Raw genomic sequence first — 25429 nt, 5'->3', positions numbered from 1 at the left:
ACACACACACAACTATACTATGCCAGGTTGGCTTTGCAAATGAGGATTGCCTTACCTGGATCAATAAAGGTTAAATGAACAAATAAAAGTGGGTAGCGACTTAGCGACAATAGGAAAATGTGGGTCCCCGAGTGACGACAGTTGCAGATCACTGTTCTACGGGACTTACGAGGCGTCGTGGGCTGACTTCACCAGCGCTATGGCTGCGTTGGCGGGTCAGGTGTTGGCGGTGAGTCAAGAGGCTCGGCGGTCGACAGCTCTGCAGGGGCAGCCGAGGGTCAATGAAGGTGGTCGCTCGACTATTGTGGTCCACAAAGAAAGGCTGTTCGACAACACAGTTCTGGTTATCTCATTTTTATATACCAAGACAACGCAAGCGATGATGATGATGGTGATGAGGGCCCACCTTTCCGGTGTGGTCGTGCTTCATCTCCCAGCCTCGAGGCAATTCCAGCTGTTTGTTGGCAAACATGTTGAGGAAGGCCACCAGGTCCCTGTTGTGCTGGTAGCGCTCATAGTGGTGCGTGTCCCGGCGCACCTTACTGATCATGTGTTTCAAGCATGTGTTGGTGGTGAACATGCGGTAGGCACTCTGACAGAAAGGTAAAAGAGAGGGCGCATAAGTTAAGACGAAATTGCCAAATGAAGGTCGGTTGTTATGCAGTGGTGAAAAGTACTTTAATAGATTTTTCAGGTTCTATATCTGCACTTTGCTACAGTATTTATTTTTCTGATGACTTTTATCTCTCACTTGTAACATTTTAAAACAGATACCTGTAGCTATACTTTCTACTCCTTGCTCTGTCAGAATAGGCTGGTTAATTTTTTCAAGCGTAACAGAATTATTGAAAAAAATATGTAAATAGAGAGAGATAAAGTCAACCGTGGTTGAGATCTTCATTGATTGAGATCTTGGGAGTCTTATAAAGCAAAAAAATCATCAGCGATATGGATCCGGAAAGCATTAATTACGACGAGAAATTCTCCAGCCAATGATTTGTGGCGCATGCGTTGTGTCTCGTGCCAGCCTAAAAACGACAAGTTTCTGGCATCTAATCTGCATTTTTCAGTTGTCATCATTAGCTAATTTCGCATTTTTTTTTTGTTACTACGATCACAATGTAAGCAAAGCCAGGGGAACACTTTCTGATGGCATGAAAGTCCAGCCAACGCAAGCGAGCTCTTAAACAACAACATGCAACATTGTTTTCTTCTTTTCAGTATGAGCACAAAGTAAGTTAATAAAAGGACAAGGTTTTTTTCAACATTATCAAAATGGGTACGGTTGTATGGACAGTAATTGACAAAATATTTTTTTTACTTTTGTATTCAAGGACATTTCAGTCATCTTTTACTTGTACTTAATCAGCTCCTACTCTTAAGAGACGCCCCCCCCCAACCACCACTAATTAACTTGTTGAAAAGGTGATGGCCTGCTTCCACTTTTGCTATGACATCTCTCCTTGCTTACCTGCATATGTGATTTGGTTCAATTTGTGTGGTGTGCAACAGAAACTATGCAGCAGAGTGTGAGTTACATTTGTGCTTGAGGGAGTATAATGTCCAGAAAAATATTTTAAAGAGCATCCGTTTGCACATACAGGGTTAGAATGCAGCACAGTGAAGAAGTCGGGGCTGGTGAGGAACCTGGAGCTGGGAGACTGGAGCAACAGGTACAGGCGGGATCTGGAGCTGGACTGGGCTGCACTGCTGTCTCGACGCAGCTCTGCAAAAGGTGAGAGACACACAAGGTCTACATACAGTAAATGACAATATAATAATGTATGGTATTGTTTATTGTATTGTTCTGATTGTACAATACAAGAAAAATACATGTAATGAGTACTTATACTTTGGTTAACCTGGAAAGGAAGGGTGGAGATCGGTGTCGTCGGCTGGCTGCTCATTGGATGGCACCTCCTCTGCTCTGCTGTCATTGGTTATCGTCCGCCGGATGCTCTGATACCTAAAGGTGAGTGTGTTCATCACCGTGGTCACAGTCTCTACAAGAAATGCTAAGTCATGCGATGTTGCCGTTCAGGGGTTCAGTGGTCTTTACCTACGGTTCAGCTGCTCCATCTGTTGGATGGAGCTGGACCTCTGGAGTGTCTGCTGCGCAGCTGGGGCAGTGGGCCGTTGCCAGGTGGTGGTTCTGTTCACGTGGTCCACGTAAAAGATCCTCCCGTGGCTGTCTATCCGCGCCTCCCAGTCTAATACGCAAACACATGCCCTATTTAGACTGAGCTGTGCTTTGGTACGTCTTCTGATATGATCAAATTATCACAAATGTTTGTTTACACTACCCTCAAAAAGTTAGGGTAATGGCCTTTTGGAGGAAAATTCAGGATGAACATAAAATTCACTCTAACCTTTACAAATGCACTTTAATGCACATGCCCAACTGTTCAATCTTTCAGTACTTTTTGCACAACCTGTTTTTTTTTTCTCTTCAACAAGGAGCTGAATGGCCACATTCGCAACAGGTTTTTGATCCATGAATCAACCACTACATTTTCACGGACATCCACTTACAGTGTATGTCTTTCTGTGAATCTTCTAGTATCTTCCTTGTTCAATTAGAATTGGTTAGTCATCTTCATTCCATCTTCAGTTCATTTTTACATAATCTGAACACGACAACACCTAACAATTGATCAACTGCATCTCGCCTATGGGAGGTTTCAAAACAGGATGTTCTCAGAAAAAGTGGCCAATGAGCTCAGAATGTCATCAGCAGGTTGCAACAGAGAGACTGGAAGAGTCACAGAAAGGCATAGAAGTGGACATCTTTAGTCCTTTTCGTGGATTAAACACCTGGAGTAAATTCTGCTGTTTAGCTCCTTAAAGGACAGCAAGTTGTGTGAAAAGGACTAAAACAATGAACAGTTGGACATGTGCATTCAAACGTTTAGAGAATGTCAAATTAAGTTCACCTGAGAAGGTTAGAGTACATTTTAGATTAATCCTGAAATTTCACTCAAAATATCCTTAACTTTTTTTGAGTAGAGAAGCCAATGTTGTGCAGTGGAACCTCTAAAGTGTCCCTGTCATATACTGTAACCTTAACATTTTCAGGGAAATACAGTGTTCCCTCGCCACTTTGCGCTTCACGTTTTGCAGCTTCAGTGCTTCGCGGGTTTTTCCAAGATATTCATAAAAAAATACAGCCATATCGGCAGCCATGTTGAGGAAAGACGCGTTGTTTCATGTTGATGCGGGTGAGAGAAGGTTTCCCTGCATGCCAAACAAAGAGATGAGTTGACTCAGAGGCTTTGTACATGCCTGCACATGCCTGAATTGTACAGGCACTCATACAAGGCGCGTGATTGGTTCCCGGTGCGACATCAACCAATGAGAGCACGTGTGGTTTTATCCTGTGAGCCGATTGGCTGCGCATCATCGCAGCCTCACCCAGCATCTTCCCTTGTTGTGTCTTGCCAGTCTCGTCCACCCTGTTGTGTTCGCAATAACTTTTTTTGTTTAAACGCTAATTTTTTGGATTAGTTAAGCAAGCCCTTACAATGCCGCCGAAGCGCTGTGCCCCTATGAAAGCTTCCTCCGCGGCGCCCAAGAGGAAGAAGATGATGATGACCATCAGCGAAAAAGTGAAACTTTTATGTGTCTGTGGAACGCCATTAAGGCGTGAATGAATCTACAGTGCGGTACATAAAGAAAGAGGAAGCAAACATCCGCAAAACTGTTTCAATAACCTTCAATAAGGAAGCGAAACGTGTGGGAACTCCACGTAATAAGAGAATTGTGAAAATGGAAGCTGCATTGGCATTGTGGATTGCTGATTGCAGGGAAAAGAGTTTTGGACACTAATATGATCAGAACAAAGGCCAAACCTCCGCCACCAACACAAGCCTTGTAGCCTCTCTCTAATGTTAATTACTCTATAATAAATGTTAATTACTGTATCATGTTTTATAATTAAAGATTTAAGTAAATACATGTACTGTTGTAATCTTTGTCTCAAATATGTAAAGTATAAATACTGCTTCCATATTTTAAACATTCTGGTACCCACGTACACATCCACGAAAATTCCTAGGGGACGGGGGGCAAATCCTAGTTTGCGGTTTTTCACCTTTCACGGGGGGTTCTGGTCCCCATTAACCGCAAAAAAAAACGATGGAACACTGTATAGAGTAAAAACCTCCAAAACTTTGGAGTTCAAACTGTCGTCTCTGGCAAGACCTCAGTGAGCATCAATGGATTAAATCTGGATGTGTTTTTCTTTGGTAGTTTTTTTTTTGTTTTTTTTTTACAAAGCTTTTTGTAATAGTTATGCCAAAAGACAGACCCACCTCACCAAAAATTGTTTCGAGAAGATGAACATTAGAAAGTTATGTGACGTAAAGCAGTCTCACATTCAAAACGGACTCCCAGTACTTCTGGAAATAATCACTTTGTGTGTCATCACTTGTTATCAAAAATATGTTTTACACCTTTTTCAACACTCCAGTGACAATTCCAAAATATGTTAAAATATAATTAGATGAGTGTGGATCTGCAGGGCTAATCACAATCACATTATGCCTTCATCAATAGTAAGTTAACACGTATGACGGTTAAGAGTGACTTAAAATGTTGCCTATACTGGTGTATCCCAACCTTTATTGTGTCATCACAATACATAGGAATAATATAACTGCACACTACCAAACACACACACACACAATAATGATGATCTCATCTTATTATTATAAAATGTACTTGGCGTATTTGCTGTATGAATGGCAACAGGTTGATACACAGGTCAACTGTTTACTCTGCCGCCAAGTGGAAGAGCATTTAATTGTTTTGTCTGTCACAATACAGCGCTAGCTACAGTATTTCCGTCATTTCTTGTGGGAAAAATTGTTTCCGAATCCAAACAAGTTAGAAGTCAAGCAACATCCTGGAACCAACTGTGTTTGACCTTGGAGGTTCCACTGTATATTTTTTCAACCTAACATTTGAGGAAAACACTGAAGAACACTCACTCGGCGGGAGGGGCTCGTCCACTCTTTGGTAGCGACTGATGTCATGGCGTACAGACGGCAGCGTCTGAACAGACACGTGGCCATTGACCTGAGCTGTGGCCCCTTTGTGACACCACACAAACATGCACGTACGCGCACACACACACACACACACACACACGCACACGCACACAGACACACACGACGACTGTGATCATCATTTATATTACATAAACAAAATCAGGCCTACAGGTAACAGTGCTCCAGCTATTTTAAAACCATGCATTATTCCTACGCAGATTGCACTTAAATAGAGCTTTAGCCACAACATACGGTGCCCAAAGCACTTTACAAAGTCTCACCCATTCACGCACACATTCATACAAATCAATGATGTAGAATTGCATGGCAAGTGTTTCTCACAGTTCGACCATCTCATATTGTGACAGAAGGTAACACCTCATACTGATGCTATTTAGTGTCATTACAATTAAGGCTGCAACTAACGATTATTTTAATAATCAATCTGTTGATTATTTTTTTGATCAATCGATTAATTGGATAAGAAATACATTTTTAATGTCAATGCCTTTATTTAAAAAATGTCCTTTTTTATATTGCAAATTGACAGTGCAGAAAAGACAAACAAAAACTGATTCTGATTCAGTCAGTAGTTTGGCCCTTAAGATGTCAGAAAATTAATCATTGTTTTCTAAATAAAAGCAGATGTTTGAAAATGTCTTTATTTTGATTTAACACAAAGACATCCAGTCCGTTTTTATGGAGGACTACACAAATCCGATTTGGATCATTTTAAGTTAAAAAGGTCTCTCAATGATTAATCGATTATCAAGTTGTCAATTAATTTGATTATTAATTTGTTGTCGATTAACTGATTAATTGTTGCACCTGGTCGACTGGTTAGAGCGTCTGCCTCACAGTTCTGAGGTCGGGGGTTCAATTCCCGGCCCCACGTGTTTGGACTTTGCATGTTACGTGGATGGACTTGACTCATCACCAATTTTTGGTATATTTCCAAAACATTTCTGGTAAAATTTCATCTGAATTTAAGATGGCGCATTTTGAAAATATTCCAAAATAGAAACTTGAATTAATAGGAATTCGTTGGAGGGTAATTTAATGGAATATGCATATATTTATGCAGATAAGCATAAAAAGCATAGATCCATGTAAACTAGATAGCTCTTTACTTGCCCGCATGGGACGGCATTACAGGACCTTAATTACACAATTTCGTTTCACTTCACTCCAATGACGGCGAACCTGATGCTTGTTCGTAACACAAATTTTGGCTTGCAGCACAAAGGGGGAAAAAAACAAAACAAACAAAAAAAAAAGATCGAACAAGCAACGGCTCCTGACGAAGAACTGTCATGGATACCATGATAGGCCGTGAGAAAACATAACAAGCCTTGACTATCAAGAAAAAATCCCACAGACCACTGCATTTTTCATGAACGGGGCAGCCGTGACCGCCGGGAGGATAGTGTACTGTCAACATAGCCTTAAAATATTCATTTATGTATTTTTCCTTAAAGGTCCCCTTCCATCAAAATCCAATTTTTTCCCCATTTTTTTATGTCTACAACATAAGTCAAAATGAGTCTGTGACCTGGTTTAAGTTTGACACCTATGCGGTTTGTCGATTGTAAGCAATAGCTAATTCCAGGCAAAAAGACGAAAAAGGAGCTAATCGGTTTCAGGCGTCAGTGCTACATAGACACGCTATTTACAGTAAGTTATTATGCAAGCACTTGCCCACTTGTTTATGGTTGGTACCCACCCAATCAACTCAACTTTAGAAAATGGCTAGACGGAAACGCAGCTGTGTCTTATGCAAAGCTATAACTTTTACTTTGCATCGCATGCAACCTCAGAGGAGTTTTTTGGGGGGGGAGAAATTCCCAAGCATTTCGGAACCAGAATTGTGCTGTGTTCGGGCCCATTTTGTGCATCTGCATCGAGAAATAGCTATATGTATCCAGTCAGATTTTGCCCACATTTTGGCAGCTATCATGACTACTTTTGCGACTTCAGTAGGGTAAAACTACCCCGACACACGACGCTCTAAATCCAGCTCACGTTCCCGATCCGTGGGTGAACAATCCAACGCTTGGTGAATTCTGCTCTGCAATGATAGGACGAGTCGACATCGAAGGATCAAAAAGCGATGTCACTCAAACACTAAGCTGCCACAAGTTAAAAAAAAGTTATCAACTTTTATGGCACCTTCTGCTTAAAACCCAACTATTCAGATGAAAGCTGCCGAGATATAGACTACGACCAATCAGAGCAAAGCTGTTTTCCATACTCAAATTAAGAAGAAAAGCGATCAAATCAGAGCAAAGCTTATTTACATATGGAATATTAAACCGTTTCATCTGCCAGGCGTTTCAGACCATTTAGAGTAGCTTGAAAAAGGGCATCCTGGGCATTTCCAACCAAAATTATCTTGCAAATCCAATAAATGAGATGTAATGTTATCATTCTTTGTCTTTGTTTTCCAAGTCAGCTCACCGGACTCCCTCTCAGTGAACGTCGTGCTCAGTCCCTCTCTGGCCCTGCACGCCACCTGGTTCTGGGCTGCGAGTTCGGTGGCCCGCACAGAGCGTCTCTTCCACACCTCTCCTTGCTCATCCTCCTCCCCCTCCTCCTCTCCCTGTACATCTGGGCCGACAGCCTCTGCAGTAGACAAAGAGCGGTTGACATCTTAGTTATCCTAATCAAGAGTTCCCCAGCAGTCCATTTAGGCATCTTCTTGATCTAAAGGAATGGCACACATCGCTGCCTCCGAGTGAGACCAGTGTTCCCAACATTTATTTATTGAGCCAAGCCACATATTTATTTTAGTTATTATATATATATTATATTAGAAAAATCTCATGGCACACCAGCAAACAAAAATTATTCAAAAAAGTATAGATACGGAAATAATAATGATCTCGTCTCAATTTACGCACAGATGTACTTAGTGTGAACTATGGGCCAGTTTATTTGAACTTTATTTATTTATTTATTTATTATTTTTATTTTTTTTAAATTTATTTTTCAGTTGAATGCAAAAAAATATAGATTATTTCAGTATGCATACGTTTTGTAAATTTTTTTTTGCTGGTGTACCATGAGGGTGGCACGGTGGACGACTGGTTAGCACATCTGCCCTAACAGTTCTGAGGACCCGGGTTCAAATCCAGGCTCGTCTGTATCGTGTTTGCATGTTCTCCCCATGCCTGCGTGGGCTTTCTCCGGGTACTCCGGTTTCCTCCCACATCCCAAAAACATGCGTGGGAGGTTAATTGAAGACTCTAAATTGTCCGTAGGTGCGAATGTGAGTGCAAATTGTTGTTTGTTTATATGTGCCCTGCGATTGGCTGGTGACCAGTTCAGGGTGTACCCCGCCTCCTGCCCGCAGTTAGCTAGGATAGGCTCCAAATGGTGCATAATGTGACAGTGTCTTTTTTCTCACTTCTATTTAAGTTCAATATATTTGGCTTTTAATCTTCAAAAACTGCTTGCCTTGAAACATAAACTTTTTCATAACAAATCACTAACAACTACACAGGTTATAACAACATAACTCACAGGTTCTTACAGGTGTTTAGACACTAAAAAAAAGAATCCCACCGCACCACTCGTCAATAGCACAATACCTTGCTCATTTTCACACATCCTGTCCTGCCCTTTTCTGTCCTCTCGTATATTGTTGTCTTGGATAGTTATTGCATGTCCTCACTAGTTCCAAATCTGTTTTCAAAGGCGAACGACTTGATAAAAAAAGAAAGTTACTGTACCAAAAGTAGTAGACTTTACACCGATCTGATCGGTATTGGCCGATAATTAGCATTTTATGCTGACCGGCCGATCGGCTTTCATGTCATAATTCGCCGATCCGATCAATGACGTCATCGATCGGCTCCCCAAAAGATATTTACTCCGCGTTGCCTTTGCGTATGAATCCAAAAGCTAGTTTATTTTTAGCCTTGTCACGTGTCTTGTGGCGTAGTACTGTAACTATCTGACGGCCAATAAAGTTTTTTCCAATCTTCTAAGTGAAAAAACTCGTCGGTGTCGAACTATTTTGCGGTGTCTCAGACAAATAACACGTAAGTTATTTGCAGTCTGCACAACTGAAGAACGCCGTGGGGAATGTCATCTAAATGCCTCAACACAACATATTTGATCGTGTACCTGAAGTATGTACACAAGGAGCATGCCACGTTCAAGCAACGCAGCGTGGGAAAAACAAAACAAAAAAGCAAAAGCTAAACGGACGCAAACTCTGGACAACACCCGTCCATATAGCCGGAACAGTGAGAAAGTTAGAGTAAGCATGTCATTGACAGTATTCACAATTAATTTAATTGCAATAAAGTAATTTAATTACAGTAAGTTAGCACCCATTATTTCTGTCATGTTGTAATGTTGATTTGACCTAAACTTATGTCACTGGCTAATCCTTGAATGGCCCCGAAAGGTCATTGATGTTTTAACTTTTGTCTAAAATGCTAAAGAATACGTTTGAAGATACAGTACTCAGTATACAGTACACAAGTATAGACAATAAATGTCATGTAAATAGAGACGTTGATCCATCTTGTGATCGGATCGGTTATTGTTTTTTTTAAACTTGCTGATCGGTGATTGGCCCCAAAAATCCTGATCGTGTAAAGGCTAAAAAATAGCATGTTCAGAGTTAACACTGCAGCCATGCCACTCTCTCTCTCTGTGGACCGCTCTATGTACAATAGACGATAGAACCATCGTCACATGGCCACCACATCAATGCCCCACATTCAACAATGCTGCCACGTAGGCACGGAGGGACATCTTTTGGAATTGGATCTATCCATCCATCCATCGATTTTCTGAGCCGCTTCTCCTCACTAGGGTCGCGGCCGTGCTGCAGCCTATCCCAGCTGTTATAGGGCTGGAGGTGGGGTACACCCTGAACTGGTTGCCAGCCAATCGCAGGGCACATACAAACAACCAATCGCACCCACAGTCACAGTCACACCTATGGGCAATTTAGAGTTCTCCAATTCATGCATGTTTTTGGGATGTGGGAGGAAACCGGAGTGCCCGGAGAAAACCCACGAACGTTCCAGGAGAACATGCAAACTCCACACAGGCGAGGCCGGGGATTGAACCTGGGTCCTCAGCACTGTGAGGCTGACGCTCTAACCAGTCGCCCACCGTGCCGGCGGAATTGGATCTAGATACAGTATATTGTATATATGTGACCTGGAAATACCTCAGTCCCATTCTCTGCCTGCATTGCCCCACAGCACCAGTAAACAACAGCGGCCAATTCTGGAACTAACAGACTGTCAACAAAATTTTAAGTGACAAGTGGAAGCTATTTTTGGACATTGTTCAGTCCCGAAGGTCCGTTTTATCAGATAACCGTCATATCAGGGTCCGTTTTTATCAAAGTTCCACTGTACTTGGTGGTACTTAGTTTGAGAACCACTGATTTACTGGAAGAGCATTTCATTGTTCAACAGTGAGATATACGTCGCTTGCATAGACAGATGAACAAGAAACAGCACATTATTTGTGGTACATAAATAATAATTTTGGGACCAATTGAGTGAAATTATAAATTTTCCTGCAGCACACCTAATGATCTCTTGCGACACAGTGGTTAGGGAATCACTGGTGAACACTCCTTCAACTCAATTAAACCACGTTGACGCAAATATGAGTCCAATCATAGTCTGCGTGATTAACAAAACTCTAGGTGATCAATTATTTGATTGCAGCCAGAGGTACCGCACACCTGCATCAAAGGTTCCAATGTCGCTACCAGTCGTCATAGCAGTAGTCGCCAAGCTGTTGCTGCATGATAACTCCGCCCCTTCCTCCTCTGCCCTAGGAGCCACTTCCGCCCTCGTCTCCACCTCCTGTAACAAAAGGCAGAAGCTTGATGAATGAAAAGTTTTTACAGTCTGCATTGTTGCACACTTAGCCACCTGCATGACAACGATGGAAGGAGCTCCAAAGATAGCAACATTTTGATTCAATTATTTTGTTGATGAAGTCTGAAAAAAGAGCATGGCAAACTGCATGGTTTGCAACTAGCGCATTACAGACACAACAACGACGTCGAACTTCATCCGACACTACAAATTCACAAAGACAGGGAAGCTAATTTAACAGTTTAGCTAGCTGGTCAAACATTAAGTTTCATAGATGATTTTGGACGATTAAAAGTAAAAGATTAAGTAACAAAACTAGGGGTGGGACGGTTTACGATAATTGCCGAACCTTTTGTTTCGGTTCATAGGCATGCAAAACGCTCCCTTTTTTTTCCTCGGTCTTATTTACTAATGAGGCGAGGCGGTGCGCACTCTAGAGCAGAAAGTAGCTCCTAAAATATAATGCCAACCGTTGAATGCAGAAGAAGTGAAGCGGCATTTGGTCGCAGTCAGTTGTGGAGAGTTGGAAAAAAAAAAAAAAAGGTGTGGAGATGTTGCGGGCATGACGAAAGAGTCAGTGCTAGAAGATGCCAGGTGTGTTATAGGTCTGATGTATCGGATCACTTTGCATTACGAACACGGCGATAAAAAAGTCATTAACAAAAGTGCCTTCCATTTGTACTGTAAGTACAGTACAAATTGAACCTGTTTACTGAAGTGTTACCATTAAAATGGCATCTGTCTCTATGATAAAGCTGTCTGCACTATGTTTTTAAAATTGAGACCGCAGCACATGAAACATAACCTTTAATCTCATGACAATTGTCAATTGTCCAGAGTCAGTGCTTCTAAATAAATAAACAAACCCGACTGAATGATTTAATTAGAGGACACAGGAGGACTGCAGATTTTGTTCACATTTTTTTTTTAAGGATGGCAACATTTTTATGTCATGTATTATTCCCTTAATTACAAATCTCTTTCATTCTCCATTAGCCCATTAGGTAGACATCTAATTATATTTGACCAACAGAAACAGTCTTGGCTTTTGTTTCATGGTGTTATTTTAAGAACCATAGGAGTTAGAAGGCTGTCACCACAAACTACTAAGCAGAGTTTGAAATACAACTTTAAAACAATTAAATGCAATAGATTCAATCAATCATAATCTCAGTTGTTGTTCATTTAACTTTAATAAGGTGTGAATACCTTTTTAGTGTTATGAATTATGGGAGGGGGGGGGGGGGGAAATGTGGAAAAAACGAAACATTTTGTAACCACTACTCCAATATATGTTGTGACTGGAGCAAGATTGTATGACTTGACTTGACTTGCTTGAAATTTAGTGGCGACTCGATTTGTCTTGCTTAATTCTTCCCTACAGTGACTTGGAACTTGCTTGAGACTTGAAGGTTATGACTTGAGACTTGCTTGTGACTTGCACATATGTGACTTACTCCCACCTCTGCTAATTAGTGCCTTTTTTACAGATTTTTAACTGTGGTGAAAGATCAGGGACAGCAAGGTCTTCTTTCCTGGCCTAAAGATTATTAGAAGTACTAATCTATGATTAGAACCTAAACTCAAATTTTTGTTCAGTAAAATTGTATTACTTTATTCCCAACAGTATTCTCTTCAGTCTGTAGCACTTTTCTTGGCTGCACTGTTTCCAGTACGTGTATATGGATGCCCTATGGGGGGCACAAGCCAGTGCAAACTGTAGGCCGGTCCCAAGCTCGGATAAATACAGAGGGTTGCGTCAGGAAGGGCATCCGTCTTAAAACCTTGCCAAACAAATATGAGCGTTCATACAAAGAATTCCATACCGGATCGGTCGTTAACAACGTCCGCCACCGGCGCCGTCAACCTGCAGGGCGCCGGTGGAAATTCAGCTACTGTGGGTCGAAGTCGAAGAAGTAGAGGTGGAAAGCAGGTTCTTCGGCGGAAAGAGAAGAGGAAAGCACAGAGCCTAGAACTGAAGGTGGGGACTTCGAATGTTGGGACTATGAAAGGAAAATCTTGAGGGTTGGTTGACACAATGATTAGAAGAAAGGTTGATAAATTGTGTGTCCAGGAGACCATGTGGACAGGCAGTAAGGCTAGAAGTTTAGGGGCAGGGTTTAAATTATTTCACCATGGTGACGATGGGAAGATAAATGGAGTCGGGGTTATTTTAAAAGAAAAGTTGGCTAAGAATGTCTTGGAGGTGAAAAGAGTATCAGATCGAGTGATGAGGCTGATACTTGAGGGTGTTATGTGTAATGTGATTAGTGGCTATCCTCCACAGGTAGGATGTGACCTAGAGGTGAAAGAGCAATTCTGGAAGGAGCTAGACGAAGCAGTTCTGAGCATCCCAGACAGAGAGAGTGTCGTGATTGGTGCAGATTGTAATGGACATGTCGGTGAAGGAAATATGGGTGATGAAGAAGTGATGAGTAAGTATGGCATCTAGGAAAGGAACTTGGAGTGATAGATGGTGGTAGACTTTGCACAAAAGGATGCAAATGGCTGTACTGAACACTTTTTTCCAGAAGAAGCAGGAACATAGAGTGACCTACAAGAGTGGAGGTAGAAGCACACAGGTGGTTTACATCAGACGATGTAATCTGAAGGAGGTTACCAACTGTAAGGTAGTGGTAGAGGAGAGTGTGGCTACACATCATAGGATGGTGGTGTGTAAGATGACTCTGGTGGTGGGGAGGAAGATTAGGAAGACAAAGGCAGAACAGAGAATCATGTGGTGGAAGCTGAGACAGGACGACTGTTGTGCATCTTTTCAGGAAGAGGTGAGACAGGCTCTCGGCGGACAGGAGGAGCTTCCAGAAGAATGGACCACTGCAGCCAAGGTGATCAGAGAGGCAGGCAGGAGAGTACTTGGTGTATCTTCTGGCAGGAAAGGAGAGAAGGAGACTTGGTGGTGGAACGTCACAGTACAGGAAATCATACAAGGAAAAAGGTTAGCTAAGAAGAAGTGGGACACTGAGAGGACCGAGGAGAGGCGAAAGGAATACATTGAGATGCGACATAGGGCAAAGGTAGACGTGGCAAAGGCCAAACAAGAGGCATATGATGACATGTACGCCAGGTTGGACACTAAAGAAGGAGAAAAGGATCTATACAGGTTGGCCACACAGAGGGATATAGATGGGAAGGATGTGCAGCAGGTTAGGGTGATTAAGGATAGAGATGGAAATATGTTGACTGGTGCCAGTAATGTGCTAGATAGATGGAAAGAATACTTCGAGGAGTTGATGAATGAGGAAAATGAGAGAGAAGGGAGAGTAGAAGAGGCGAGTGTGGTGGACCAGGAAGTAGCAATGATTAGTAAGGGGGAAGTTAGAAAGGCATAAAAGAGGATGAAAAATGGAAAGGCAGTTGGTCCTGATGACATTGCTGTGGAGGTATGGAAGCATCTAGGAGAGGTGGCTGTGGAGTTTTTGACCAGCTTGTTCAATAGAATTCTAGCGCGTGAGAAGATGCCTGAGGAATGGAGGAAAAGTGTGCTGGCTTGTTTTAAGGACAAGGGTGATGTGCAGACCTGTAGGAACTATAGAGGAATACAATTGATGAGCCACACAATGAAGTTATGTGAAAGAGTAGTGGAGGCTAGACTCAGGACAGAAGTGAGTATTTGCGAGCAACAGTATGGTTTCATGCCTAGAAAGAGTACCACAGATGCATTATTTGCCTTGAGGATGTTGATGGAAAAGTACAGAGAAGGTCACAAGGAGCTACATTGTGTCTTGGTGGCGGAAATGAGGATGTTGAGGTTCGCTCTCGGAGTGACCAGGTTGGCCTAAATTAGAAATGAGCTCATCAGAGGGACAGCCAAGGTTCGATGTTTTGGAGACAAAGGTAGAGAGAGCAGACTTCAATGGTTTGGACACGTCAAGAGTTGAAATAGTGAGTATATTGGTAGAAGGATGATGAGGATGGAGCTGCCAGGCTAGAGAGCTAGAGGAAGACCAAAGAGCAGGTTGATGGATGTCGTGAGAGAAGACATGAGGGCAGTTGGTGTTCAAGAGGTGGATGCGGGAGATAGGCTTATATGGAAAAGGATGACGCGCTGTGACGACCCCTAAAGGGACAAGCTGAAAGGAAAAGAAGAAGAAACTTGCCAGGTTCGTTAAACAAGCAGTAAAAAGTATTGGCACTTCTCAAGCTCTTATCTCTGACCTGTACATTCACACAGTACAAAGGAAAGCAATCTGCATCATAGAGGACAGCCTCTTAATCACTCCTTTGAGTGATAGATTACATGGAAAAGGATGTGGTGACCCCTAAAGTGACAAGCTGAAAGGAAAAGAAGAAATAGTAGTAGTACATGGATGTTTTGAACAATCAGATTTCAGACCATGTGCTGCCATGTTAATCTAATCTACCCAGGGCCTTCAGAATCATTGGTGCCATCTGATGTAAATTAAACTATATATTCTTTAACCAATCAGATTTCAAATTTGCCTCAGTGGGCTAGTCAACTGGCCCAAAATAACATTGTTTTTCCGATTTCTGATTGGTTCGTCATAGCAAGCCAAGTTCAACTAGCAAAACACATCTGTTTGTCTGACTCGGAATCCATGTTGACAAATATAGCATCTTACCTGAATGGGTGAAAGTGGGCCGCAGCTATATGAAGAACTGCAGGCTGTGTCCTGGTTGGTGTTCATCCTTGAACTTTGCTCGTTGCACATGCAATCGCTTGAAGACTCTATTTGTGAAGCCCGAGGAGATCCACTGGCTTCCATTTCATCACCAACACGTGCTGATGCTCCAGCACCATCTGCAATGACGATCATCTGCGTCCCCTCATCCGTTTGCAGCTTTGCCGCACTACCTGAACCTTCGGCCTGAGCTGACTCAGAGACAGGAGAGCTTTCTGTTCCGGTGTGCTCACATCTGGAGCCCTCGTTCCCACCGGAAATGTCGACGTCTGTTGTCCTCTGCAACCTTGTCTCCTGCTGTTTACCGCGCTGCCCCACACTCTCGTCGTCCTCGTCGGAGTCTATGTGGAGCATTGCATTGAGGCGTGTGTCCGTTGGAAAGCTGGAGCGGAGTCTTGGCGATGGCCCTGCTGGAAGTTGCTCCGCGGGGCTCCCAGAGGCCTCAATGGCGTCCAAGTAGTCATTAAGGGACACCTGCCTGTGGGTGTGTCCGCCCGCAGCCACCTGGTTAGTATCCTCCTGCCATGTGCTGCTGTTGCCATAGTAACAAGCACCGTTGACGAACAGGGGGCTTTCGTCTGAGCCTGTGAGGGAAGCGCCGCATGCGATGTGAGAAGACAAGGAAGGGTGCGGGAGGTCTTCATCGTCAGAGGGACTCCCAGGGTCACTGTTCACGGTGCTGCCCAAGATTGTTCCTGTTACATCTGGAGAGGATTTTTAGAACACAGGCTTGTTAGTTTTATGACCAATAGGAGATAGGTGTGAACCATCATTTGAGTACAATACAATAATACAACAATATTCAAGAATTCACCTTGTCCTGTTTTTTTCTGTGGAACCTATCACTAGCTGTTTACCAAAAAACAAAAAAAACAAAAAACCCCCATACACATTTTTGTGCGCTCCCTGAAACACCATAAGACTACTACTGTTTGCCAACCTTTATTGAGCCGATGCATATATTTTACATGAGAAAAATATCTCACGGCACACCACCAAACATGTCACAAAAACTGGATGCACAGGTTATGTACCTTCTGACATCTGGTGAAAGAGCATTTAATTGTTCTGCTGGTCACGATATGTTGCGTGCATAAATAGATTAACAAAAATACATTATTTGCAGGAAATAATTGTCCGACCGATGACATAAAAATAGATAATTTCCAAGGGCACACCAAATGATCTCTTAATGCCTCAAACACCAAATGATCTCTTAAATGCCTCAAGATGCCGAAGCAAAATAGTTATTGGCGTTAAGGAAGTATGTTGAAGTGATACATCTCAACTATGCGACAAGCTTTGTATGACGGGGAGGGCTAGGTTAAGCCTGGGTTGTGAGTGGAAGTTACACAGAGTCTTTGCAGCATGTGTGTGTCCATGTGGACTTCAGATGCAATTTTATTTCAAGAGAAATGATGTTCAGAAGTCTTGGGTTCTAATCCAGGCTCCAAACTTTCTGTGTGGAGTTTGTGTGTTCTCCCTGTACCTGTGTGGGTTTCTATGGGTACTCTGGTTTCCTCCCACATTCCCAAATCATGCATGGTAGGTTAACTGAAGACTGATTGGTTGTTTGTTTATGTATATGTGCCCTATTATTGGCAGGCAACCAGTTTAGGCGTCAGGCTGTACCCTGCTTCTCGCCCAGAGTCAGCTGGAATAGGCGCCAGCATACCCTTAACCCTAGTGAGGATAAACTGTACAGAAAATGGATGGATGTGTAATGGTGTAAATTATATGAAACTGTTATGGGATCATACTTTATGGTACATGTACGGTTTAAACTATTAATATGCAGATTACTGGAGAGCCCTTTTTGTATTATGCTTAATGTCTCAGTTACTGAAGCAAAAATCTTTTAAAAAATGTGGATGTACAGTCGGTGGCTTCTTCATCTTCTAGCTGAATTTGTCAATAACAATGACATCACATGACACAGTAGGAAATCAGCGCACACCTTCATGTCCAGTGGAGGTGATGTCCACCCTGAACTGCAGCTGCCCACTAACGTGATCTGTCGGGAGGCGGCGACACAAGCTGTAGCTAGTCGGGTGTTGGCTGTATATACACAAAGAGCCGGATTTAATTTTAAAAAATGAACAGATAACACTTAGTTTACACACACATACTGTGTATGGACTCACTCCGCTGTGGGACCCTCCAGAAGTCTCTGCATGGGTACGGTCAGCTGGCCCAGAAAGCGCTTGATGATTGGACGGCTCTTGGCAAATTTATCTTTCACTTCAATCTCCATCACGTCACTCATCAGGGCCACAAAGGTGTATTTCTACAGGACAACATGGGGGTAACATCAAAATACCTATTGCCACTACAGCGCCATCAGAACTGGCCAGTGGGCGCGACGGTGCATCAAGTCGCCAACCTCTCCGTGCCACACAGGGTTGGTGGTATTGGCGATAATAGAGGTTCGCCTCTCCTGGCCGTGGTGGGTGAACTTAGGGAGGCCGGTCCTCTTCCCTGGCTGGATGGACATCTTCAGGTAAGGGTCCGGGTTGAAGAACATGCCCTTCTTCAGGCTCACCGCCCGGATGTCTGCAGCAGACAATGCACACTTCGCACTCTTTTCATTTGCATGTACTGTAGAGTGGCGCCTTGAGATACGAGTTTATTACGTTCCCTGACCACACTCCTAACTCCAAACACTCATCTCAACTCCTCTTCTCTCCACCCGTTGAAATGAATGGATTGCCATTAACCTGTTTTTTTATGTTTTTAATAGGGAACATTGCACTATAATGTTTTACTTTATAAAGAAAATAATCTTCTTTTCCTTTCAGCTTTTCCCGTTAGGGGTCGCCACAACGTGTCATCTTTTTCCATGTAAGCCTATCTCCTGCATCCTCATCTCTAACACCAACTGCCCTCATGTCTGCCCTCACGACATCCATCAACCTCCTCTTTGGTCTTCCTCTAACTCTCTTGCCTGGCATCTCCATCATCATCATCCTTCTACCAATATACTCACTATCTCTCCTCTCGACGTGTCCAAACCATCACAGTCTGCTCTCTCTAACTTATTGACTTACTCAAGGCTCTAACTACCTTGTCAAATATTCCACTTTGAAAATTTTTTGGGAAGTTTTTGTCATAACACAATGCTGCTTTTATTTTCCAACAAAAGCATACACAATTTTAAAATATATTTTAAACTTTATATCTATAGATAGGTCTGAACCTGCTGAAATGTTTGAGGGATTGAAAGTAAAAAAATATCCAAATATGACTTACTTACAACACTATCAAGAGCCTGTCTATTTTCTTCCTTAAGACCACTAAAATACACATAACGTAAGGGTCACTAAGGGCTAAAGGTTATAACATTGCAACCATCGATGCGATTCATTCGCTCATCTATGGTGTTTTACCATTATGTGTTAGCATTATGCTAGTGGGGGTATTTTAAGGCAAAGATATGCAATGTAAAATTATCTTTGTTAGTCTGGCAGTAAATTTCAACTGGGAATGACATTTAATCATTTGAATTGTTCAATATCTGCCACACTGCTGCTTATTGTGGAGCGAGTTGAGTTCACTGTCACGATATAGAACTCATATCGCAGGTTTGCACTGGCAAGTCAAAGCAATAAATCGGCCTAACGAAGACTTGAATTTTGAAAAGCTCAGGTCACTTGTATCCCCTTTTTTTAACTTTTCATTTATTTATATATTTTTTTAAACCTGTCCTGTTCATCTGTATGGCCTTGCAGAATGGTGGATCTGTATGCTTTTGTGCTGGAACAGTTATGCTGTGCAACAGCATAACTGTTTTAAATATTTCCCTCTGTTTATTTGTATTTATTTTTTATTATTCTGATGTTTATTGAAAATGCAGCCGGACAGAAAAGGGCTTTAGGCAGTGCTACTGTCGAGTGGTGCGGTGGGATTCTTTTTTAGTGTCTAAACACCTGTAAGAACCTGTGAGTTGATATATTAATATAACCTGTGTTGTTATAAGTGATTCCAGCACAAGTAATTAAAGTCACTTGGAAGGTCACTTGTATCTCAAGGCACTACTGTATTTACAGGGGCCTTTTCTCTGCTGAAATGAGTCCTTTCACCTGATAGGGTGAAGCTGACCAGTTTGCGACAGAGCTCCGCCCCCGATTGGCCCTCAGTTTGACCCTCAGTGCCCACCTGGGGAGAGAGAAATAACAGGAAACTAGTGTTAAGACCAGAGGTCAGCAATCCGTGGCTCCGGAGCTTCCATCTTCCTCCACTGGTATATCGGCAGGCGGAATTTTCGCTAATTTACTGACCGGGACACTATATTGCACTGTGATGTAAAGTTGCTAGTTTGACCTTTGGTGAAGTTTTAGCTCAATGTTAAGATTTTTTCCTGTAATCAGCTCTTACGTTGGTTTGAAGACTAAAATAAATGCTTAAAAACCATCAGTGCAAGAGTGCAACCCACCGTTTAACTTGTCGGCTGCCTCAATGTTGGCATAGACGTATTTTATTGACTTGACTGAAGTGTCGCGCGGTGTAGGTTTAGGCTCGAAGCTGGATGGAGTACGTCAGACTGATACACATCGTGAAAGCCTCCTTTGCACATTATCTTATTCCAAATGTTCCACTGAGGTGACTAGTCATTTATTTTACCAAAGTTAAGACACACTTAACTAGATGTGTGAAACAACTCAGGACAGAGCACCTTTTGTTTGAAGCCACCCACTTTTCAAGTGAGCAAAAGTATTGGAACAGACATGATTAAATAGATTTCAAGTGAATCACATTTAACATTTGGTGGCATAACCCTTACTTGCAATAACTGCATCAAGCCTGCGACCCATTGACTACCCCAGACAGTTGCATTCTTCATTTGAATTGTTTTTACGGGCCTTTAATGCAGCCTCTTTCATTTCTTGTTTGTTTCTGGGGGTATCTCCCTTCATTCTCCTCTTCAGAAGGTAAAATGCATATTCTATTGGGTTACGGTCCGGTGATTTGACTTAGCCAGTCTAAGACCTTACACTTCCACCTGAGTTGTTTAACACACCTAATGTAAATACCATGAAATAAAAGCTGGAATTATGAACTTTTGTCTCATATTCAATTGGATCTGAAACCCTCTTCAGTATACAACAAAAACAAAGCAATCTCGGCTTGCCTGGGAACACTTCCCCCAGAAGTGTTGGACAGAGCTTAGGGTGCTGCACGCACGACCCAACCCCGGATAAGCAGAAGAGGGGTGGATATTGTAGCATCCAAAGCAATAGTGCCAGTACCACCCAACATAGTAACACTATTAGAACGACATCAGAGAACTAGTAAGACAAAACAGCTATACCGTCACGCCGGGGTTCTTGACAGTGATGCAAGGTGTTGTTGCTCTTAGTGCTCCACTCACACCATGATAGTATTTGAAACAGATCTTAGTCTCGTCTGCAGAGAAACAATACACAATGATTCAAGCCATCATCTTTATTAGCAGATTCAAGGTCAGGGCATAGATAAAGAGGATATACAATATAGACCTTTTCACCACAACTTCACAAATACGTCCCTGTGGCAAAAGCTCAGGCAATCTCCGATGTCGCCAGTAGTAAGCACAATCTTCCATGTCATTTGAACAAGGCAGAAAGATTAAGAAAACAGGGTAAATGGTTTGGACGTTGATTTTAACCTTCTTCTCTACCGCCGTAGTCTGAATGTGTGACGTCAGTCGCAAAGAAGGTTTTATGGTTCCAAGACGGAAAGACAGACATAATTTACATTTGAACAGGTAAGTTGATTCTAAAATAGACAAGGTGGAAACTCGGATAAAGTGAACATGATCATTGAGGGACTGGCTATTTAATTGACTTTTCGGTTGCTCGGATTAATGGCAGTGATGTACTCTTTTGATGCTGAAATGGCTAGCGCGCAGCTGACATAAAATACAGCAACAGGCAAGCCATACCTGTGAGAAAAAGTCTCACACAAACCCAACATGGTTTTTCAGTCCATTCCTTTAAAAGTGGCTACTCTTCCAGTAGGAAGTCGTGTGATGTTCTCTGTACAACCAATTACGACCTCCGCTCGATTTAACCTCCTCACCTGCAGGTTCAGCTGGATTAATTTTGACTTTTTGAAGGAAATACAAAAATATCTAAACCTTTTGGGGTATATCTGGCGGTGCTACCCCAAAAACGTTTTTTTTGCCAACTTTTTCAGTTCAAGTAAGCGGTAGTCAATCACTTTCTGCCACCTGGAAGTACCCTGATGCTGATTTGTTTACAAACATCATGAAAAGGTCTACAAAGCCACAAGATATAAATATGAACAAATACTTAACACCAATATTATACTATACACAGTTCAGTTGAGTTGATTTGGGATCTTATTGTGCTACTCTTTTATACAGTACATGGTACTCACAGTCCATGAAGTAGGGCCCCGCCTCCAGTTTCCACACAATCTGGCCTCGCTGTGTGCCATTCACACCACGGTTCTTGGAGTCCCACACATTGGCGACGCATGTCTCATCTGGAGATCACGTACACAAATGTATCAATGGCAGTGTTCGCCTCCAATTACAGGTCATTTACTTTAGCTCTCTCTGCTAGCTCCGATTTTCATCAGCTGTTGAATTCTACTAAGCATGAAGCACAACAAAAATGAACTTCAATTCAATGATATTTGCAATAATAATAATTCAATACCCTTACACAGTACACACACACACACATGCCTGCACGCAGACCCGCCTGCATGCACACACGCTCAGTCACTTTATTATCATCTGTCAGGTCCCCATCAATAAAGAGCTTTGTAGCCGACAGCCAAAATGTGTAACTGTCACAGTGGTTACAAACACACACAGGTCAGACAGAATGATGGTGCTCTCGTGCGATGGGCTGGAGGGACAGGCATGCTGGAGACGGTCCTGATTCCCTGAAGCGATCCCAAAGTCAACCATCCCCTTTCCTTACTGCCTGGATCAATACCACCAAGATCCCTGGAGTGTTTGGCGGGGTGAAGAGCTAACCTTTGACCAGCTTTATGGCCTTTGTGACTTATCTGAATTTGGAAAAGCCAGGTTCTAGAATAGGCAACTTGACATTTTAGCAAATGTGACTTTTCTCCGCTGTTCTACAGTACACCAACTTCGACATGTGTAATAACTCCACAAATGAATCAGTTTCCTGATTTTGATATATACAATGGGTACGGAAAGTATTCAGACCCCCTTAAATTTTCACTCTTTGCTATATTGCAGCCATTTGCTAAAAATAATTGAAGTTATGTTTTCCCCCTCATTAATGTACACACAGCGCCCCATATTGACACAAAAAACGGAATTGTTGAAATTTTTGCAGATTTATTAAAAAAGAAAAACTGAAATATCACACAGCCATAAGTATTCAGACCCTTTGCTCAGTATTTAGTAGAAGCACCCTTTTGAGCGAATACAGCCATGAGTCTTTTTGGGAATGATGCAAGTTTTTCACACCTGGATTTGGGGATCCTCTGCCATTCCTCTTTGCAGATCCACTCCAGTTCTGTCAGGTTGGATGGTGAACGTTGGTGGGCAGCCATTTTCAGGTCTTTCCAATGCTCAATTGGATTTAAGTCAGGGCTCTGGCTGGGCCATTCAAGAACAGTCACGGAGTTGTTCTGAAGCCACTCCTTTGTTATTTTAGCTGTATGCTTAGGGTCATTGTCTTGTCGGAAGGTGAACCTTCAGCACAGTCTGAGGTCTTGAGTACTCGGGAGAAGGTCTTTGTCCAGTATATCCCTGTTCTGGGCCGCATTCATCTTTCCTTCGATTGCAACCAGTCGTCCTGTCCCTGCGCCTGAAAAACACCACCACAGCATGATGCTGTCACCACCATCCTTGACTGTTGGGACTGTATTGGACAGGTGATGAGCAGTGCCTGGTTTTCTCCACACATATCGCTTAGAATTAAGGCCAAAAAGTTCTATATTGGTCTCATCAGACCAGAGAATCTGATTTCTCACCATCTTGGGAGTCCTTCCGGTGTTCTTCGCAAACTCCATGCAGACTTTCATGTGTCTTGCACTGAGGAGAGGCTTCTGTCGGGCCACTCTGCCCTAAAGCCCCGACTGGTGGAGGGCTGCAGTGATGGTTGACTTTCTAGAACTTTCTCCTATCTCCCGACTACATCTCTAGAGCTCAGCCATCTTTGGGTTCTTCTTTATCGCTCTCACCAAGGCTATTCTCCCCCAATTGCTCAGTTTGGCCGGACGGCCAGCTCGAGGAAGGGTCTGGTAATCCCAAATGTCTTCCATTTAAGGATTATGGAGGCCACTGTGCTCTTAGGAACTTTAAGTGCAGCATAATTTTTTTTGTAATTTTGGCCAGATCTGTGCCTTGCACAATTCTGTCTCTGAGCTCTTCAGGCAGTTTCTTTGACCTCATGATTCCCATTTGCTCTGACATGCACTGTGAGCTGTAAGGTCTTTTCTAGACAGGTGTGTGGCTTTCCTAATCAATTCCAATCAGTATAATCAAACACAGCTGGACTCGAATGAAGGTGTAGAACCATCTCAAGGATGATCAGAAGAAATGGACAGCACCCGAGTTAAATATACACAGCAAACGGTCTGAATACTTACGGCTGTGTGATATTTCAGTTTTTCTTTTTTAATAAATCTTCAAAAATTTCATCAATTTTGTTTTTTTCTGTAAATATGGGGTGCTGTGTGTACATTAATGACGAAAAAATGAACTTAAATGATTTTAACAAATGGCTGCAATATAACAAAGAGTGAAAATTTAAGGGAAACCTCTGAGAATAATTGATGCTGCCCCAAAAAACGTTTATACTGTACTGGAACGTCCTCTAGATGCCACAAGATGGTGGCAAATGACTACTTTTGTCTGGTTTTCAGTGAAAAATCAGTTAATAGGCGGATTTGTGAATGCTGAACTGCAAATACACGGGGGTTGACTGTCATTTATGTGAAAGATTAAGACCCCCTAAAGTTAATGGTTCTTATCGAAGTTTGCTCACCAATGTGGTACAGTCCAATCCAGTCTGTGGCGTCCACTTCCTCCTTGATGTCCCATGAGATGACGAGGTGGCCATGGCCAAGGATAAGCTGGTACGTTGACGCCGTTAGTGAGGAGCGGCTGTCTGACGTCACAAGATCTGTGTCACTGTTGGCCCTCTGTAGCCCCACCCCCGTCGCCTCCGGCGGGCCCCCCGACGTCAAGACCGATGAAGCGGGCGATGAAGAGCTGGACAGGCTGCGGATGTTTTCCGGCCCGATCGTGTACGGGCGGCCATGAGGGTTACGGCGCCTTACTGCCATCAGGTGTTCTCGGGCGCTGCCATTGGTTCCCGGTGAGGATGGCGATGGCGGGGGGGAGGACGGCGAGGTGGCTGTTGCCATGGTTACCACAGCGTCACAGGCTGTGGAGCAGAGGCTGCTGCTGAGCGTGAAAATTATGGCAGTGATGATGGAGGTGGTGAGGAGGGAGCAGATGATTGGGGCGGGGTGGTGAACGGGGGAAAGAAGACGGGACCAGGAGGTTTGAAAAAAGATACAAAAGAAATGGAAGGAAATAAAAATAAATAAGGTAAAGTGATGCAGATTATGAGTCAGGTGATTATGGAAAATTAAGTGCTCTTTCCAAGGCACTTGTTGCAGTTTAAAATTTCTGGATTTCCTCGCCACTCATTTCTTTGGCTCCAATACGTCAGTGTTTCATGTCTTGTTATTCGCGGTATAATGAGGCAAGTTATTCTTTGTTGTTCATCCATCTCTCCCAACTTCCAAAAGTCTCCCATATAACACGGGCAGATAACTGAGGTACTTGCACATGATTCGTGTCAGTATCACTCTTCACTCCAGGGAGAGGGGGTGATGGAGACCTGTACAGAAAGAAGAGAGA

The 25429-nt window shown here is 42.8% G+C and overlaps 1 protein-coding gene across 4 annotated transcripts in view; it reads right to left on the bottom strand.

The window, feature by feature from the left end:
* hecw2b (HECT, C2 and WW domain containing E3 ubiquitin protein ligase 2b) overlaps window positions 1–25012 on the bottom strand; it is a 42013-nt gene extending 17001 nt beyond the window's left edge. The window contains exons 1-16 of one of the 4 annotated variants that reach the window (XM_061683183.1): window positions 24546–25012; window positions 21946–22053; window positions 20876–20970; window positions 19647–19722; window positions 17951–18120; window positions 17712–17854; window positions 17525–17625; window positions 15508–16271; window positions 10768–10891; window positions 7506–7670; window positions 4989–5090; window positions 2060–2210; window positions 1863–1966; window positions 1602–1726; window positions 407–592; window positions 170–322 (exon numbers count right to left, since the gene is read on the bottom strand). In XM_061683183.1, the coding sequence (XP_061539167.1) occupies window positions 170–322; window positions 407–592; window positions 1602–1726; window positions 1863–1966; window positions 2060–2210; window positions 4989–5090; window positions 7506–7670; window positions 10768–10891; window positions 15508–16271; window positions 17525–17625; window positions 17712–17854; window positions 17951–18120; window positions 19647–19722; window positions 20876–20970; window positions 21946–22053; window positions 24546–24927 (2949 nt within the window). In that variant the 5' untranslated portion in view covers window positions 24928–25012. The other 3 variants (XM_061683155.1, XM_061683164.1, XM_061683173.1) reach the window with 3 other exon arrangements.
* Window positions 25013–25429: the final 417 nt, after the last annotated feature.

The sequence above is a fragment of the Phycodurus eques genome, chromosome 1 (genome assembly GCF_024500275.1).
Source record: "Phycodurus eques isolate BA_2022a chromosome 1, UOR_Pequ_1.1, whole genome shotgun sequence".
Taxonomy (NCBI): domain Eukaryota; kingdom Metazoa; phylum Chordata; class Actinopteri; order Syngnathiformes; family Syngnathidae; genus Phycodurus; species Phycodurus eques.
Note: the sequence above shows the minus strand (reverse complement) of the source record. Positions and strands in the feature narration are given on the sequence as shown.